At 38.2% G+C, this 20,130-nt stretch overlaps 1 protein-coding gene across 1 annotated transcript in view; it reads right to left on the bottom strand.

Moving 5' to 3' along the window:
• Positions 1-748: 748 nt before the first annotated feature.
• Positions 749-20,130, bottom strand: part of ADAMTS20 (ADAM metallopeptidase with thrombospondin type 1 motif 20) — a 90,804-nt gene continuing 71,422 nt past the window's right edge. Inside the window, exons 29-39 of the mRNA XM_051607916.1 lie at positions 11,849-12,016; positions 10,424-10,597; positions 7,535-7,705; positions 6,718-6,918; positions 6,454-6,583; positions 6,204-6,298; positions 6,011-6,105; positions 5,575-5,708; positions 4,748-4,839; positions 1,906-2,010; positions 749-1,226 (exon numbers count right to left, since the gene is read on the bottom strand). Coding sequence (XP_051463876.1) covers positions 1,137-1,226; positions 1,906-2,010; positions 4,748-4,839; positions 5,575-5,708; positions 6,011-6,105; positions 6,204-6,298; positions 6,454-6,583; positions 6,718-6,918; positions 7,535-7,705; positions 10,424-10,597; positions 11,849-12,016 — 1,455 coding nt within the window. The 3' untranslated portion in view covers positions 749-1,136. The remainder of the gene's footprint in view (positions 1,227-1,905; positions 2,011-4,747; positions 4,840-5,574; positions 5,709-6,010; positions 6,106-6,203; positions 6,299-6,453; positions 6,584-6,717; positions 6,919-7,534; positions 7,706-10,423; positions 10,598-11,848; positions 12,017-20,130) is intronic.

Raw genomic sequence — 20,130 nt, 5'->3', positions numbered from 1 at the left:
TTTTAAACCTTATAACTCTCATAATTCTACTTTTCTGGAAGACATAATTTTAACTGGCAGATGCTAGAACTGTATTTACAACCACTGAAAAACTGAACTGAGCCAATGATGAACAACAAACACCCTGTGGGGCTTGATGCTGCCTCTGCCCAGAGTTCTCACTAAAGGTTACAGAAAACCATGCTGAATTGGAATATAAGAGGGACACACACTACAGCCTTTACCAATATGCCACTGGCCAGTATAAAGGGGCAAGGTGTACATGGAAAGTTTTAAAGTAAATATATATTCATATAATCACATAGAAGATGCTACAGTAAACAGAACACATTGCTTTTACAGTATAGTTGGATGAGAGTCACGGGTTTAAAATCAGATTTCCAAGTAATTTGTTTCCTTATTTTCTTTTCCTGTAACCACAACAAAACTAAGCCTAAATGTTTAACATGTGCTATAGAGACTGCAAAGGTTAAACCACACTTCTCAGGATTACTGCTAGTATTTGAGCACCACAAAGAATATAATGCAAGGAATGGGGAAAAAATGGTTGTACTGATAGAGGACACACAGGTCTATAGAAACTCTCTCAAGGATGTTGGTTACATAATTTTCTTCTGTAAATTACTGACAGATAATTCCTAAAAGGTTTCACAAAATCAGAAATATTCAGAAATATTACCTGTCTCCTATATATAGCAATAACTCTTTCCTTTCTGTGTTTTAGAATAGCTGATCAGGGAAACCAGTAGAGTATAAATTTTACTGAATACTGCATAAAGAATTGCACTGATTAGTTGCAGGTACAGTATTAGAAGAATGGTACAATTTAAGGTATTACCCACAGTAGTAACCTCAGTGCAATTTACTTGCTAGTGTTTACTGTACATTGAATGAATGCCTCTCCATTAAAGCCTGAAGGTTTATGATTGTGATTTATGCACTTGCTAGCCCACAAACAGATGACAGATCCCTGAACAAACACTGAAGAAAACAGAAATTCTTCTCTAGTAGTGAGCATTACAGTAATAAGCATTACAGAGATGAAAGAATTAAATAAAATATATACACACAGCACCTACAATTTGCACCTAAATGGCAGATGTCCCTGCTTTGATGCTCTTACCACATCAGAGTTCTCACTGTATTTGAAGTTGGAGACCAATAATTGAGTTAGGAACACATTTTCCACAAAATCCTCCACATCTTCCATATATTTTAGTACCATCCTGGGAATTAGACAAAGAGAACAGTCAATCAAGAACAGCAATTGAAATGACAGCTGTACAAAAAAGCTCCCTGAGGTTTGCACACAAAAGACCTTTCAGCAAATTTTACCTCCAAATATTAAATCAAGAGACAGCATCAAATTAGGAAACAGGCACAGAGATCCTTTATCAGTATCCCTGTATGCCTTCTTTCCAAGCTTATCATTTAATGTTGTCTTAAACTGTGTGGGTTTCCTTTCTTGTTTGATTGTTTTTTGGTTTCTGATACCAATCAGGTTGGAGGCAAGCAAACTGTCAGGATCCCTGGCAGTAGGGTATCTCTAATTAAATGGTGTTTTGAGGTGATTTGGTTGGGTTTGGTTGTTTTAAATTATTATTAGATATCTTCAAAACTTGTAATAAACTTGATTAATATGACAACTGGCTCTTAAAGTCAGCAAGAGACAGGTAGGCAAGCAGTGTTGATTTGGATGATATTCTGGGTGGTGTAAGATCTTTAAGAGTAAATTATCAGGCCTAGTTTTCGTATTACATCTGGAAGAAGACTTAGATGGGTTAGAGACCTTGAGTGCTGTTTATGATTCACAACTATCTTTTAGAAGGTGGACATCACTTGAACTTGTGAAGGCACAATATTCCAAGCCATAACAGCAGGTGAAGGAAAACAACATCGACTTACATGGGATTTGTGTATGTCAGAGGTTGCATAGTTGCCCTGAGCAATCCATCTAACTGTACTGGACAATTTCAGACCTGTACCAGCCAAATTAATGCTGAACTGTCCCTAACAAAAAACAAAGGAAAAAGAAAAAAGGTAAGATACAGAGCTGAAAAACTGATTTCAAAACACTAAACCACTTAACATTGGCATGTCTGCACCTATCACTTAGGGTATATGTGAACATTAAGTGCTGAAAGGTGTGTATTTAACCTGGATTAGTTACACTGCATTATACCTTTTTTTTTTTGGACACTCAGGACATAGACACATGAAGAAGTTATTCTGCAGTAAGCAGCACCTATGCCTCAGCATCTGTCTGCAGAGTCTGAATACAGAACTAACACCAGACAATTCAAATTATTTTAGCCTCCTTGCTACTTATGACATATTATTTGCAAAAAATACAGACTTGCAGCATGCAAGAATGAGGCTGGCTTTCTTGAAACACTCTTTGGTTTTCTTTTTAAGTGCCTGAACTTCTTGGAAATAACATGCCCAGGTCCTACTACTATCTGGAAATTACAGACTAATCATTTCTTAGGTATCTAATTCTCAATATTTTGCAAGCAAATTGTTCAAACATCATCGTCTTATAATGTTCTGTTTCTTTTTTATTAAACCAAATAACATAATTGAGCATGAATGTAAGTGAAGGTTAAAATACATCATTTTATGGCTAAATGGAATATTTTTCAATACAAATAATTCAAAACAGTTTATTGATTCTAAAATATTTGCCTACACAAATACATACTCTGAAAATGAGCTTTAAAACAGAGTCAGTTCATATAAGAAGAAAAATATTAGAAGCAGCAAACTGCACTGTCTTGGTAAACAAACTGGCGTACATAAAATGGTTAAACTGCAGACATGCAGAAGTGCAGCATGTTGCAGTACTACCTCCACAAAGAGCCTAATGGTCAGTGTAGGCAGCACTACAATCAGAAAACTGCACGTCTCCATACAATTAACTGAAGGTCTCAAATTCTGTATTCAGACCTAGTTAAAACTGCCTAAATCCTGAGGTGAAAGCTTTAGCAAATATAACATTTCTATTACATATGGTATCTTCCATATTTTATTGCTTAATATTGTCATGGTCAGGTATAATTTTTATATATCTGCAAGTATTTGCATGGGTATATGTATATGTGCATGCATAAATGTACAACATTCAGCCTTTATTGTGATTCATAGAAATCCCTTCATAAAAAATCAGTTCTTTACTGTTCATTATGGTAGATTTATTTTAAGAACACTCCTTTGTAAAGTTGCTGTGTTTATAGCACTCATATACTCAGCATGAGCTATCTTAAGCTAACGAGGCTAGTGTAGGTTTTTCTTCAGGTGCCCAAAAAGTGGAAGATTCCCATTTAATAAATAAAGCATCTGGAGGAAATTGATAGAAATGGCGTAGAACACTTTACAGAATTCACAGCCCCAAAGTCACTTCATTCACAGTGATATCATTTTGCCGAAGTACCTGAGAGGTGCTATGAACAATTATCATGATGGGTTTCAGGGACTGAGAGTGCAGGAACTGAGGCCTTTGTACTGTATTAAAAGTGCTGGTTTCAGTGCAGCTCTTATAGATGGAAATGCATCCTTGTAAAACCACATAAGCAGAAGGACTTTCCAACAGAAGTGGCAGATGGCTCATAGATGGGAATTACACTAAGCACAAAGAGTTTGCAGGTTGAGGATAGTGTAATGAACTCCAACAGTTTTCTTGTCAGGGGTTATACCTGCCTAACTTAGATACTTCATTTGTACTGAAATTGTACATAAATTGTCCCTAGCTACCCTAGAATGCATCCACCCACAGAGCCTGTCTTAAGTTTAAGCACCTAGGATAGATGGACAACAGGGATTCACCTCCATGCAAGTCTGAGCTAGTTGATCTTAACTCTGTTTGTAATCAGTGAAAAGAAATATGCATTTCCAGAGGATCAGAGGATGGTTGACCTCATTTGAAGGTGTCTAATAGGGTGAGATTAGCTGAACTGTTTCCTAGGGAATCTCATTTCTGCCAATGGACTCCAAAGGCAGGCTAGTTCAGACCAAGGCTCTGTCTGCACTAGCAAGAAGGACACAGCAGTATGATTTGTGGAGTGAAGATGTTGGACCAGAGAGTTCAATGTCTGTACCCAGCACAGAGAGTGGGGTTTTACTTAGGACTAACTCTCATCTAGTCCCATAGACTGAATCCTCATTAGCAGTTGGAGTGCATTAAGGCCCTTCTGGAGCTCATTGCTTGATTTAGTTTCATCCAGAAGGCATCCTGTTCATGTCTTCTGAGACAGCTCTGTGATGTGAACCAATAAACAGTAAATTGGGACAACAGAGATGTAAGCACACCACTGGACATATAAATTTTAAATTATACTGCTAAACAGGATTTATTTCCTCCGGTAGTCTTCAAAGATATGAAGAGTCAGGAGAGAACCAGAAAAGATAAAAATTCTGCAGGATTATCAAAAAGGGAAGTTACTGGAAGGGAACAAAGGATACATTAAATCCAGGGGGAGGGAGAGTAAAACATGAAAAATGTAGGAAGATGATTATACATACATGGAGCCTAGAGGGAAAGTGTGCAGTAAACAAATGGAGGGAGAAACAAGGAAAAAAAATGCTGGATCAGGAGAGAAAGAGGTAAGAATAAAACTAGCTATTAATTTTATAGACTAGACAGAAGAGGAGATTGTTTTGGAGCCTTACAGTTCTAAACCAGTCCCAGGGATTTATTTTATTTTTATTCCTCCTGCATGCACATTTCAAAGGGATAAAAAATCATAAATACCTGTGGACATCTGGCAGCACTGTAGCAATCTCCAGCTGTAGCAAACGGAACTGCTCTCCCAAGTATAGTCTGAGCAAAAAGAAAATCTGTGGCTAGAAAACAGAAAATTACTCAAGACTGAAACTGCTGCATTAGAAGGTCAGGTGAAAACAGTGTGAAAATGCATTAACACACAAGGGTTTTGATTTGCTTGGCATATGTTTTTTGTTCCTGTTTTTGTTTGTTTGGGGAGCGTTTCCTGTGTATTTTGATTTGGTTTTTTTACAAAATACGTTTTAAAACACTCCATTTTGGTGAAGCATCAAACTAATTTATAAGCCCAGTTTCCTTTCTGAGATAGGAACAGGGTAGGAGGAGGATGAACGTGTGCTTGCATACAGCTCCAAGTCAGTTGGTTTTGGGCCACCTTCAGGCAGAGGCTTGAAAGTGCTGCAGGATTCTCTGTCCATTTGGCATGTCTCTCAAAGTCTGAGATGAGACTAACTACACCATAGGAAGATTTTCTTTAGGCAAATATGCCAGGGGCTAAAAGGAGATCAAATAATGGGGGGGAAAACCTTAAAAGCTGAAGCTAGTTCACATATAAAATACAAATCTGCAAGATTCATGCCACTTGACAACCTGGGACATACTAACAAGGGAAGTAGTTATGGTTTCTCTGTATTTTTTTTCTTTGAAATTCCCATTGAATTCCTAAAGAAAATAAGTCTATTTATCCACAAATGGCATAATTGGATCTATAATTACGTCAAACGATAATTTGATTATCAAGACTAGTGCAATTTCAATAGAACGTTGACACTGGCTAAAACTGCCAAAATGCTTACTTTTAATTTGCATGGAGGCTACATCAAATCTGATTTTGCTAAAAACAGTGAAGCCAGCTGCAAGGTAATCATTTCGACAGGCACAGTCTTGCCTTCTGCTTCCATTGAAAGGACATTCATATGGATTCTGCAACCTAGAGAATAGTGAAGATTTAGTTTTCCTTTTGGCATTTTTCCATAACACAGAATCACAGTGAAACAGCACTATGGTTTGGGTTGGAAGGGACATTAAAGGTCATCTAGTTCCATTTAGTGTAATGAACACAATTTCAGCCTAGAAGTATCCACATTTCTGTATTCATATACCTGGATAATAAAAGCAGAAAATCAAGGCAAAAAAAATCCCTACTCATCTTTTCTCACAAAACTGTTATTTTATTCTTTTATTTTAGAATAAATAAATGCACTTTATAAAGTTACAAAACCACTTTTGTACCTGTATCCATATACTTCAGAAAAGTTGTCTGCTTCACCTTTTACCAATGTTAAATATTCTTTGGGATTCTCTAAGTGCATGCCTGAGCAATAAATCTGCAAGAGGAAATACAATCTTTTAGCAAAATCTTTATTGGAAAAGTACTATGTCATAAAAATCTGTGCTTATTAAAACTCATAAATATTAAGAGTACCTTTATCATCCGTCCCTTAATGTTAAGTAGGTATTCACCATCCTTTCTAATCCCTTTTTTAATCTGGATATCTTTGCAGGTGGTAAAAATTTCACCTTCAAAATGAATGAATAAATCACATTAATATTTTATGAATAAAGCTTAGTTGTAGGACATACTTGCATAATTTAAATGCATAATAAATGTATAGCTTTTATATAAATAACCTGGGAAAACATAAGTGCAGCTGAAAATTGCAGCCATCACTTACATTCTTCCCCACGGCAGATCTTTCTGGCATCTGGTTTTAGACGTGGCTGGCACAAATCACTGGATAAGCCATTTTCAGTCATACATTCTATGGTTCTCTCCTGTATCCCCACTCCACAAGACACTGAGCACTAGATGTGGACAGCCATCAAGAGTGAGTTTAGAAGGTAGTAATTAATTAACATAATTATGTCAGCAATTCAGTCTTGGCATTCACTTGTGTTTGAGATAGCTATCAAAAACCAGCTTGCACATCTGTCCTCACCTTGGTCCACTTTCCCACTCTCCAGGTAGCTGCTTGTGAACATCCTTTGATATTACATCTATAAATGTATGGGGATGGCTCTACTGGGCACTCTGGGTACACCACAGCTTGAAGGCCACGGGCATGCAGATTTGGAACAGAATGGATTCCAACACAGTACGTGATCCTTTGCTGGTAACCAAACCTACAGCTGGCTGAGCACTGAAATAAAACCCCCAAAACCAGGCATTACTTCTGTGAAACTGTAGCCTTCTGCAGCCCTTCCATTATAGGTAAGTCAGCTCTGATCCTCACTTTGGCAAAAGCCTCTAATCTGCTGCGTGGCACCTCAGGGCTGGTGCATCAGTGTGCAGAAGTGAAGGTCTGCCACAGTTATGCATGCAAGGAGATTCTGCCCTTTTCTCAGAACTCAGAGAGGTTCCAGAGAAGTTCTCTCTCAGCTGCAGTACACACACACACACACACACACACACACTTGTAGCTACTGCAGGTGTGGAAGGGAAAGAGGCACTCATCCATCACTTTACTGGAATCAAGGAAAGGAATTGTGTTTAGTGAAATTAGCTTGCAAGAGAGTAGGCCCAGCTGTCCTCTAGCTGGTGTTCATTGGTCCCAGAGGGCTGCCACAAGACTGATAAAAGCCACTACAATAAATCATGGCTGATTGGAAGGTTCAATGCAGAGAAATTTTAGGCACCCCTATTCAGATGAAAATATAAATTTTTTGCTCTGCACACATAATTCACATTTTACAGCAATATAATACTCTTAAATGTAAAGATATATAAAAGATGTGTGAGCAATATAATTACTTTACCTGGGACAGTTCTCCTGTAAGCACAACATACTTAGAGGAAGCTATCCTGCAGTTTTTGGTTGATGGTGGCTTAGTGGCAGCATCACAGAACCTTTCATCCACTTGGAGCTGGTTTTCATCCACACACTTAACATTTTGGTGTATTTCCTTTCTTCTATATGATGCTGAGCACTGAGTGTGAGAAAAACAGTCACAGGTTTTATACTTAAACTAGCCATGTACAGAACAAAGTTATTAGCCATTTGATACACACCAGTAAAACTCAGAAAGCAACAACCTTTATGGCATGTGTACCAGCTTTGGACTGAATTAGTCACTGAATCAAAATCCTTTACTTTCTTTTCAAAGTTCAGGTACATCTAATCAGCTAAAAAGCAATACTGTATACTGACATGACACCCTAATTGTTGGGTGAGACTGAGGAGAAAATAAAAATGTCAGGCCAAGATGATAGGTTGAGTGAAAAAGGATTTAAGTGCCTATTAATGAAGCCAGTGGCAGCTTTGGACAGTAGTATCTGCTGAGCCTGTGCCTTTGCCATCAGTGTCCTCAGACTTCTCCCTGTGGCAGTTTGTTGGGATGGAATGTCATCACAGTTCTGGCAGGACAGAATAAGACACTTGCTGCTACCAGAATCTGGAAAAGTGGAGGTACAGTCCAAGTAATATGTGTAAACAGCCTGTCCTCAACTATGGGTGCTTCAACTAACCTGCCTGAGAAAGAAGGAAAGCTCAAATACACAAACCCCAGTTTCAGCAGAGGCAATAATCAGTAACACCACCTTCTACAATCAGACCTGAACCTAACTTAATACTAAATTGGACCCAACAACAGTCATCATTAAGTCTGATACACAGATCAAGCCTATTGTTCAAACTTTATTATTATTGACTAAAAAAGGCAACTTGAAGTGCAAAAACCAGATGCTGTATGGTAAGACAGCTCTGCTAGAGGAAACCTCCAAGTTTATCAAGTCAGGTCTGGAAAACCTCAAAAGGATGGAGACTGCACAGATTCCCTGGGCTGCCCACTCAGCTGCCTGAATTGTCCTAATGAAGAAAAAGTTTTTAATAAAATCCAGTTTGAACCTCTCTGGCTTCACCTTACTCCCATTGCCTCTTGCCTTCCCACTGTGTGACGCTGTGGAGAGCCTGGCGCTGTCTGCTTGGTAACTTCCTTGCTGTGGACTTGGATCAGGGGACAGAGGGTGGATACAGTGGGCTGGTGTAACTTACAGAAACACCTGATCTTTTAACGGCACAGAGTAGCTCAGAATATTAGGCACGTAGGGAAAAACCCAGTCACGAAGTAAGCAGGACAGGCAGAGCAATCTTTTTCCTTCTGCTTTATACATTGGTCTTGTAGACATTGTTCTCTCTAGTATGAAAATGCACATTTGTTAGGGGAATGATGGCTGCTATCAGCCTCCCAGCTGCAAGCTGGAGAAATGCTAGATCTGAATTTTTCTCTGCTATGCTGAGACTGGTGAGGCAAGGAGATGACACATGAGCACTCAGAGCTGAGACAGCTGGGCAAAATATTACCAGTTCAGTGGAGGATTTACTGCTCCGGGAGTGGAACACAGACAGATAAGCACCCGAACAATTATTAATACTAGATGTATCAGGCTAGATATGAATCCGGTGAGAGAAGAGAACTGAACACAGGAATTTCAAGCAGACAGCAATATTTATGTGAAAGAAGTTATTAACTGGTCAGAAGATGTAGTGAAACACAATTCATTTGTAGTGGAGAGCTCCAAATACCCAGCTGGAATATACAAATGTTTGATGGGAAAGGAAAATTCACCCTCATTCTCTGAAAGTGTATATTTGTACTAAAAGGACATTCTGAGACATTTCCACTAATTCCTAATTTTAATAGCTTCATATGGGAAGACAACACTTGGAAAAAGCATGCATTGTCAGCTTTCCCTCAATATAGCTTAATGGAGGAATATATATGTCCATACTGCATTAATGTGATCCAGGTTTTCAGAATGCCAATAAATTATTTCTATATTAACAACAGTCACTTCTGCAGCATTGTGTCCCTGAGACTTTTGAGTCATATTGAAAATTTCAGGGGGTTTGCCCCAGGAAGTTTAACAGTGCAGATTATTAAGATGCCACAACTACACAAACTGGGCTTTTGTTTAATGTTACAGTAGGAGGCAGGCTTTTCTGTACACCATTTCAGGTCTTATATATAATTTTTTGTTTTCTTTTTCCCTCTTTATATAGTTTGTTTACATTAATGGATACAGAAGTTAATTAACTTCTAGCATGCAGAAAACAGTCTACACATCTTTAACAATGACAGCTCCCTCCTGAAGGTATCCTTTAGATTTTCTTAAATATAAAAATGCATATTTGGTAGGGGAATGCTGAACTTATTCTGCATATCCTTTCTGGTAAGTCTTTCACACAGATCTTGAAAAAACCTGTTGTTCAAAGGTTTTACTTTCAAGTTTTTTTTATTTCCAGCTGACATTTAATTCGTATTTCTATTCTTAAAAAGTTATTTTAAAACAGTATTACATAATTAAGTTTTATTAAATATTTTGTGTGATATGGAAAAAACTTTGTATTCGAGATAGAGTTTTATCAATAGGGACCAGAGTTCCACCAGAGCTTTTGTCCACAACAGCAGACAAGCAAATGCTTTGACAAAGCCTTTGAATATTTTTTGCCACTATTTTTAGTTTTGCAAGCTCGGCCTTCAAAATATCCAGGACAGTCACTCGTTATTCTGCAACATAACTATTAGAAATGTATCCAAATGTGGGAAAAAAATCAAGAAATAAACAAAACCCAAACAAACCAGAAAAAAACCCAAACCACTTGTGACATCACTCAGTTACTTCATACAAGTGAAAGCCTTACTCACATCCTCCCATCCCTCTGCCACCCAGTGGTGCTGCGGGCAGGCAGGCAGCCAGCAATGCCTCTGGCCAGTGGGCTGGGGATCACGACTGCACATGGCTTCAGTCACTTGACCCAGGCCCTTCAGCTGACAGTAGACATCTCTTTGCTGAATTCCAACTCCACAGGACACAGAGCACTAAAATGGATCAAAAAGAGTTAAAGGAGTGTGAAATGAGACAGTCCTCAGAAAGTGGTACAGCTGTCATTGTTTTAAGTTCTTAGGATATTATTTAAAATACACCATACAGCTCTTACTAGTGTTTCATTGTATTTGAAGAAATTTATGTTGAAAATGTAATACTACAATTAAAATTAAAATTTTAAAGAAATACAGAAAATAAATGCATCTGGGTTACCTAGATTGATCTTTCTGCTTATCTTAATTCACAGCAGGAACAATCACTAAAGGCATATGCAAAGCAAAAGTTTACATGTTTGCAAAATCAAACAGTGTAAGTTCTGAGTATACATTATTACTTTATTAGAAACTGACACCCCTGTCTGCTGTTTTAAAATGCAAACATTAAAATGTAAGAAAAAAAATCTCAGTATTTCAGGTTAGAAATATCTTGTAAATGGTGCAGTATTTGGAGGATGTTTCTTTCTTTTGCAGGTAGTACTAAGGATTTTGAATCCTGAGTAGCTTAAAAAGGTTCAATATTTCCTGTCACACACCTCTTTTCCTCCTTCGTGGCCAAGGCTATTTCACTGCAACACTAAGGCTTGCTGAGATAGACAGTTTCCTTTCACCCCAGTCAGAAGCACAATTACGTCTCAAAGCCCATCTAAAAACTCAAGCCTAATCATTAGTAGATATTTCTCTTATCAAGTGTGGCCAAACTGTGCAGAGTGGTAACATGCCTTTATCAATGTTGGCAATTATATTTTGAAAGAGTGAGTGAAATGCAAAATATTGCTATATGCTCAGTTACACACCATTTCACGAGGTGAGAGATCTTTTTACAAGATCAAACCAAGAAAAAGGCCAGTCAATGTGCTCACAAGCCTTTTTTCTTGTTCTTCTCCCACAAACCTGGCTTCACTTCAGTACTCAGACTATGATAGCAATTACTGTGATACTACAGAATTATCATGGAAAGTGAGAAGTAAACTTTAAAAATTTACTGTTATCTTGAATACACAAGATAAATTGAGGAAAGTCCTAAGTACCTCTCCAGTCCAAGGTTCAGATTACTTACAGTTTTCACAGGTACTTAGTTTGAATTACTCTTAAGAAGAAGAAAATACAATTAACTACCTAGATTTTATTGTTGTGTGCATAAAAAAAACAGCCCTTCTGACAATTATTTCCATTGACGCATGTGTCATGAATATGATCTTGTCTTGTATTCTCACAGAGAACATAATTATAGCAGATTTTACTTACCTCTTTCCAACTGCTGGCCTTCCAAGCAGGACATCTTCCAGCTCTACATATTTTGTATGTCCGTGGCTTTTTCAAATGTCTGCAGTTTTCTTCCTCTGTTTTAGCTTGGAAGCTATTAAAACAATGCACATCACGAAACTTCAAGCCTTTTCCACAGGAAACAGAACACTGAAAAGAGAAGTGTATTTCATTACTTTACTAGAGATCCCATAGTAAGAAAACCAGAAGAAGCTGTGGCCTGGTCCAGCCCTGATTACAGGACTAATTTTCTGTATTATTACTCAACATCTACTGTATGTATCTGCAATTCCTGTGTAAGCTCCTTCATACTGAGTGTTCCTGATCAGATGCCAAGCATCTCTCACATCCTGTTTATTCATTGGTGTCGTCATTGGCAAACACCTGAGCTCAGCCACCCATACCAAGCAGGAGACAGCTTGATATTATGATCTCACAAGAACATTTCCAGAACATGTATTGCTATTTTCATGTAAGCATGATACTTATTTTAAGCATTAAATAAAGTAAAAATGGTGGGTATGCTACAAAGTCACGTTTGCTCTGGCATCTCCCTTCCATGAGCTTTGGGTATCTTGCTGTATGTGACAGAGGCAAGAGAGGAGGTATAAAGTAGACATTACAGGTTATGGTGCAGTCCCTGGAGCCATGTTTTTGCCCTGTCACTCCAGTATTCTGTTTCCTTCAGAAAGTTGGCATGATATTGCTCCAGAAAGTTGCTCTAGGACCTCCCTCCGTCCTTCAAACATAAAGCCAATTGGCTGCAGGAACATTTTGTGAAGCCCACCCTGGCAGCACGCACTAGCCATGACCAGAGCGTCTCTGACAGATTAGTCTCTTCTGGAGAAACAGCTGTTCTTCTGCTATACTCCTGGACCACCACGAGATTTTAGTGAGGTCTGAATTTAATCTTTCAGTCCAAGGCTGTCCTACTCACCTGCAGAGCAGAACTGCAGGTCCTAGGGAACTTGCAGTCAAATAAGGAACATCTGAAGCCCTTCCAAATTAGGTGGCTACTGTGCTGACTTATCTTGGATCAGGAGCATTCTGAATATAAGCACTTCAGTATTATTATGTTAATCTTGTCATTAATCTTCCTATTTTATGTCATCCTATCAAAAAGGTTTTATCAATGGAGTTAATACCTTTTCTGTCTGGAAAAAGAACATGCACAATTTGTTCTAGAATTTCCTCGGTACTTTATTTTACACTTAGACAAACATTTCCTACACAATCTTCTAGGGAATTAATACTCAAATAATTTTTTTTTAAGTTAATGTGAAAAGAAGGATTTAAATATAGATTTTCTCCCAAAGCACCCAAGATATTTCTCTTCCTTTTATCTTAACCTTGTCATCTGTGTCACTAGCATCATACACTAATGTAATCAAGCACTTCTAAAAACACTTATCTTCTATTTTCAGGGAAAAAATTTCAAAACATCCAGCTTTCAGTACAAAACCTGGCAAATATTTGCCTGGGAACAACAGTTGGAGAAAAGTTTTAAAACATAGAATAAGCAAATATAAAAAGTTAACCTGCTAGGAAAGAAACATTTTTCACAATAACTATACTTCATTAAACAGAATCTTGGCTGACTCTCTTGTCATTAAGAACAACAGGGATGTATACCTAAACATTTATATGTGTAATCTTAAAGGTTTAATTAGAAATTACCGATTTGTTTAACATTAAATCTTTGCAGAATAAAGAGGTTAGTTTAATGTAACACTGTATTGTATTAATGCAACAAATGGCATGTTTCTCTTAAGCAGCTATAGTTGCTTTTGCAAAAAGGTAATAGCACTGATATGGTTACAACTTGCCTTTTGTATGTCTGCTATACAATTCCAGTAAGTAAGAATGTTTGTTTCTAAATTAAATCATTGCACTCTCAACAAAATATTTAAATTTATCATTTTTAAATACTGTTAATGTAGATTTACAATTCATGTTTCATTAATTTAGAAATTACTTTAAGATAGGAAAATACTTCCTAGAACAGAAATTACGTGAAAATAGATTCTGTATTTCCTTTATCTCTGAATAATGTAGGTTTGAAAACTTAAAACCCCACAAACCGTATCATTATAAAGGGCTTTCAGAAAACTCAGCTTTGAATTCAGAGGATTCAGCACTGAAATCAGAGGACTCTGAACTCAGATCAAAGCAGGCAAGATAACATATGATCTTGATAATTCATTTTACCTCTTTCAAAGCTTCTTTTTTCCCCCAAGCATTCCAATCGTAAAATGTAGGCACAAAGGATCCCTAAACTCTAGTTTCCTTCTTTATACTCTTCAGTAGTATGTACGTGAAGTGCAGCACAGAGTTCCTTAATGTCCTCCAGTGATGTGTTAGGAAATCCCCACATGCCCATCCTCCCTCAATGGCTTTTCACCTCTGAAGAATAATTAGAGGACTATGAGACAGAGCCCTGCTAGACGTCAGAGGGATCGTGTTCCCAACTGACAAGCACATCCACAGACGTTTGTCCTAAGAACTCTGCACTTCAGGAGGTGAGGCTACCACCACACTGAATAAACTCACTCTTTAATTTCTCATTGTCCTCACCATTAACTATCAAGAACACACTTTTCAGTTCATATACATATTTTTTTACACAGCCTGTGCAGGTATCTTTTCCTCAGCAAAAATGAGACTTATTTTACAGGGTTAGTGGCTGCTAATAGCAATAGAATATGCAAAAAAGACTTTTATTCTGCATCTCACTCTTCTTTTTCTATTCATTGGTCCAAATATTTAAATGGACTAATTTAATCTCTATAATTTGTGCCATTCTTTCTCCTAAAGAAAGAAATTGAAGATCTGTGTGTTAAGTTAGTCTATTGCAATAGTAATATATTTTTAGTAGTTACAGAGCAATGTCTGTGTGAAGAGATTATTTGCAGTTCTCTTTCAAAAAGATATTGTACTGAATTTGTAATTAGCATACAACGATACAGGAATTTGTTTTCCATCATATTAGATGGGAATCTATATATGAGTTCAGAAGGGAATATACCAGTTTGGATGTTAAGAATAACAGAGGCTTAATAAACAGTTATTTCAAATACTACTTAAACCTTCTTCACCCAAATACCATTTAGCTTTGATGACTCAAGATAGTGAAAACCTATTTTTATTTTAATATTAAAGGCAGAAATACAAATGCAAAATACTTAAAATTTGTAGGTAGAATTTATTTTCAATTATTTAAAAATATTTTTGCATTTAAAAAATCATTATTAAAACCCCAAAATAAACACCAGCATTTCCCAGTAATGTAACCTTGGATAAGTCATCTGATTATTTTTTTTTCTTGCTGTAAGAGACAATAATTTACAGAATGTTGCTAACTCATACCAAGAAAATATTCACATTTAGATAAGTTGTTCCGGAGAGTTTTTTCACTCGATGTTAATTAGACATGTTGAACAGATTTGGACTACACTGAAAAATCTTAAATGCATTAAATCCTTAAAAGGTTTGTGTTTTCCAGAAATACAGAGACAGCATTTCTGTACATAGATTTGCTGTCCTCTTCTTTCACCTTTTCACCAATTTACAGACCTGATCCTCTGTTTCCATGTATCCAAACTGCCTGTTGAATAAATTTGATAATGAAAACTACAATTCATTTTGCAAGGTGTCCTAATATTTCAGGTTTCAACTTACGAGCTTTTAAAGTTGTTGAGTTTTTTTGTTTATGTTTTATTGTTTTGTTTTTTTTTTTACTGATGTCACCAAAGAACATTAACATTTAATACCTTTCATTAACGTATGCTTGCTGTTTCCGAAAAGGAACGAAAAATCTTGGTGCTTTTAAAAGTTAAAAAAGCCCAGATATTAAGCAGCTGTATACCTCTGCTTAAATATGATTGCCCAAACTTAAAAAAAACAAGCAAATCACCAATCTAAAAAATGCCTCCAAGCAGCTTTGCTAGAACCAGACGCTCAGAGTACTGCATCTCTTGGAACTTTGTGGAGTAGCTCCTGCCACTTCCACAGAAGTTTCCAGAGGGCCAGATTCTTACATCTGCTGCAGTGACCATCTCCCACCAACATTACTGTGAGGGACAGAAACCCAAGTTTCCTGAAGGATCAAACCCCTTAAAATTTTAACGGGACCTTGATAAAATTTACGCATCTAATCCCAGGATTGCTATCCTCAAAGTTCTACATACATATCAGCTACAGAAGCACTGAGGCTGTCCTGAGCCACAGTCAAAGATCTTAAAAATATCCTTGGGTGTGGAACAGTCTGATTCTACAAACACACTCAAGTCTTTTAACAGAGCAAATAACTCAGTGCTTTATACGCCCATAAGAACAACCAGCATCCTGAAAACAGGTTTTCATCTGTTTCCACAAACGAGTTAAAGAAAGAAGGCAATTGCTCTAGGAGTACACTAAGTGCACAGCAGCTGAATGAGGCATATTACAAAACACAGTAACAGATGATATTTAGTGCAACCAAAGAAAAATAAATGTTCCTTATTTTTTTTATTTTTAATACATGGAAAAGGTAATGAATTAATCCTGCATGTAGATGATCCAGGATAATCAATGGTAAGTTTGAGAGGGTATATAACTCTACTGGTAGAGTATTCTGAAATTGGACATAGTCTGGCTTCATTCCTCAGATAATTCATAAAAATAGTTCTTAAAGGGACCATTTCATCCCAGAATGCCTTGGCACCAGGTGCAGGCAGGCTCAGTGTTGTTTTTTACTGGATAGTGACCCACCTTCAGCTAGAGAAATGAAGACTGCTCCTGTCCCATACAGCTTCTCACTGCAGACTCCTGTCAAGTAGGTAAGGGCTGCCTGTCCCCCAGCACAGAATGAATAGCCAAGAAAGGAAACCTAGTCTCTCAAATGCTGAATCAAAAGCTTTAATCAGTATAAATGGAGATGCCTCTTTTAACTTTTCTGTATGTGCAGAGCATACTTCTTGCTCAGATCTTTGCATGAAAAATATAGGTTCCATAAAAGATCCCCAAGTGGGACTCCCAAGTGGCTGAGGCCATCTAAATACAGCTTACAGGGAGGCATTTTGCATTGAGCTCCATTCCCACCAGCATAGTTTTCCTTAGAGCTGCATATTGCACACGCTGACACCTGCCTGAGTAGCTTCAGTCCAGCTTTGAATTGTCAGTAAGAAGCATCAAGTTCTCACTTGTACAGGAGCAAGGCCTTTCTCTGTGCTCTGGAAGTCACTCACATCCTCTCTGTGCATCTGGCCTATACTGCATTTCTTACCAGGCTGAGATTTGTCCTTCATAAGCCTGTGTTCCTCCTTGGAGCTCCTAATGCATTATTAAAGGCTATTTGTGGAATACAGTCCTCTCACTGCTTTGTGCCCATTCTGTTCTGTGAGATGTTCTGGTAGTGATCTTCCCAAGGCTTAACCCTCCCAACTGGGGAAAGTACAACTGCACTTCACCCTCTTGCTTCTTGACTTGCTTCCAATCAACCTTGAATGTGGTCAAGAACAAAGTAGTCCTTATAGCTCCATGTGCTTATAATGTGGCTTCACTTGTATGACATTCCACACAATTGGAGGCTTTATGAAGAGTACATTTTCCATACATTGTTTGCAGACTGCATGTGTAGAAACAATATCCATAAGAACTTTCAATCTCAAATGTGAACACTTCTTTGAAAGAATGCAAGCTGAAAAAAACATCCTGTAACTATTTTACACAGAAATTCTAGCACTTGTCTCAACATTGGCTAAAATAATATTTCCCATATGTCAGGTTCTTTTAAAAACTACAGTCAAAAGCTGGACTTGATTACTATTGTTCAAAGTCATTCCATAACACTGGTAACTAGGATTCATTTGTTTGGGTTTCTTTAATAGTAAAACCTTCCCCCGCCCCCCAAGTTCTGTGAGGATCAGCCCCACAGAACCCCTGGTGCTTTCTGTGGCACAGACAGGCTCTCAGACAGGCATGTCACCATCAGTTCCTACCAAATTGAGGCTCTTTCTGCAGCTGACATGCAGAGTTTCACTAAAAGCTTTTTGATTCTTTTGATATTATTATTTCATTGAAAAGTCACAGACTTTGGATTATTTGGTGGATTTTGGTCTAAGTCTTCTTGACCTCTCCTTTCAAGGGAGTGTTTTGTGTAGCTTAGCTGGTAGCTCAGTGGGATTCTGGATACCAAAAAAAAGACCATCAAATGCAAAGCATATAGCAGTTTCTCTTTGTATCCATATTAGCTATAAAGGGGCTTAAAAATAAATGACTGTGACTAAATGTAGCACTGCAACTGCACTGGTTTTGGCTGAAATAGAATTAATTTTCTTCATAGCAGCTAGTATGGTGCAAGGTTTTGGATTTGTGACTAAAACAGTGTTGAAAATACATGGATATTTTACTTATTTTTTAACAGTACTCATACAACATCAAGGCCTTTTCTGCTCCCTATGCTGCCCAACCAGCAAGTAGAGTAGAGGTACACAAGAGGTTTGGAGAAGACACAGCAGGGACAGCTGACCCTATCTAACCGAAGGGTTATCCCACACCATATGACATTGTGTTCAGCAATAAAATCTGGGGGACGAGGGGGGATGTCTGGAATAATGGTGCTTGCCTTCCCAAATAGCCATGATGCGTGATGGAGCCATGCTGTCCGGGAGATGGCTGAACACCTGCCTGTTGATAGGAGGTAATTATTGAATTCTTAATTTTGCTGTCCTTGTTTGGGCAGCTTTTCCTTTACCTGTTCAAATTACTTCATCTCAACTCATTAGTTTTTCCCTTTCCTTCCAGTTCTCTCTCCCATCCCACAGAGAGGGAGTGAGCAAGCGGTTCTTTGAGGCTTACCCACCTACTGGATTTAAGCCAGAACAGCAGCACTTAAAAAGTATAGAACATATTACAAACATTAAAAGGTATTCTCTTCCTCTTTGTCCTTGTATTTAAAAAAAAAAAAAAAAAAGTAATTATATAATGGATCAGAATAATTACAGACCTACAAGGTTAAGCACAGTAGTTGCTTGAGTTGTCTGATTAACTGTATTTCAATGATCTTATTGGCCCAAAAGTCAGTTTGGGCTCCTTTAAAAATATGCTCGAAGTAGACTTGGACTGCTACTGCACAAGAAACTAGTAAAACTAGTTGAAAACTAGTTGAAAGGAAGAAGTCAGAGAGTTGTGGTCAATGGGACAGAATCTAGTTGGAGGTCTGTGACCAGTGGAGTCCCTCAGGGGTCAGTACTGGGACCAGTACTATTCAATATTTTCATCAACAACCTGGATGAGGGAACAGTGTGCCCTCAGCAAGTTTGCTGATGACACTAAACTGGGAGGAGTGGCTGACACACCAGAAGGCTGTGCTGCCATTCAGTGAGACCTGGACAGGCTGGAGAGTTGGGTGGGGAGAAACTTAATGAGATTCAACAAGGGCAAGTGTAGAGTCTTGCATCTGGGGAAGAACAAGCCCATGTACCAGTACAGGTTGGGGGCTGACCTGCTGGAGAGCAGTGTAGGAGAAAGGGACCTGGGGGTCCTGGTGGACAGGAGGATGACCATGAGCCAGCAACGTGCCCTTGTGGCCATGAAGGCCAATGGCATCCTGGGGTGTATTAGAAAGGGTGTGATTAGTAGGTCAAGAGAGGTTCTCCTCCCCCTCTATTCTGCCTTGGTGAGGCTGCATCTGGAATATTGTGTCCAGTTCTGGGCCCCTCAGTTCAAGAAGGGGAGGGAACTGCTTGAAAGAGTCCAGCACAGAGCTACAAAGATGATTAAGGGAGTGGAACATCTCCCTTATGAGGAAAGGCTGAGGGAGCTGGGTCTCTTTAGCTTGGAGAAGAGGAGGTTGAGAGGTGACCTCATCAATGTTTACAAATATGTTAAGGGCGAATGTCTGGAGAATGGAGCCAGGCTTTTTTCAGTGATGTCTAGTGATAGGACTAGGGGCAATGGGTGAAAACTGGAACACAGGAGGTTCCATGTAAACATCAGAAAAAACTTCTTTACTGTGAGAGTGACAGAGCACTGGAACAGGCTGCCCAGAGAGATTGTGGAGTCTCCTTTGCTGGAGACATTCAAAACCCACTTCATTTTAAAAATCCAGTGTTATATCACATTCCTCTGGTGTTCAGAAAATGTCTTGATTTTAAGTTCTCCTTGCAGCTGAAGTCTTTAAGTCTGCTTTGCCACATTTCTAAATGTGCTTTTGTAGCTATAGCAATGGAGGGGAGGAAGGCTAGGCTAAGAAGGACTCAAAGACTTCATCCAATTCATCATGC

This window comes from Apus apus, chromosome 1 (genome assembly GCF_020740795.1).
Source record: "Apus apus isolate bApuApu2 chromosome 1, bApuApu2.pri.cur, whole genome shotgun sequence".
NCBI lineage: Eukaryota > Metazoa > Chordata > Aves > Apodiformes > Apodidae > Apus > Apus apus.
The sequence above is the reverse complement of the archived record's forward strand: the minus strand, read 5'-3'. Positions and strand labels throughout refer to the sequence as shown.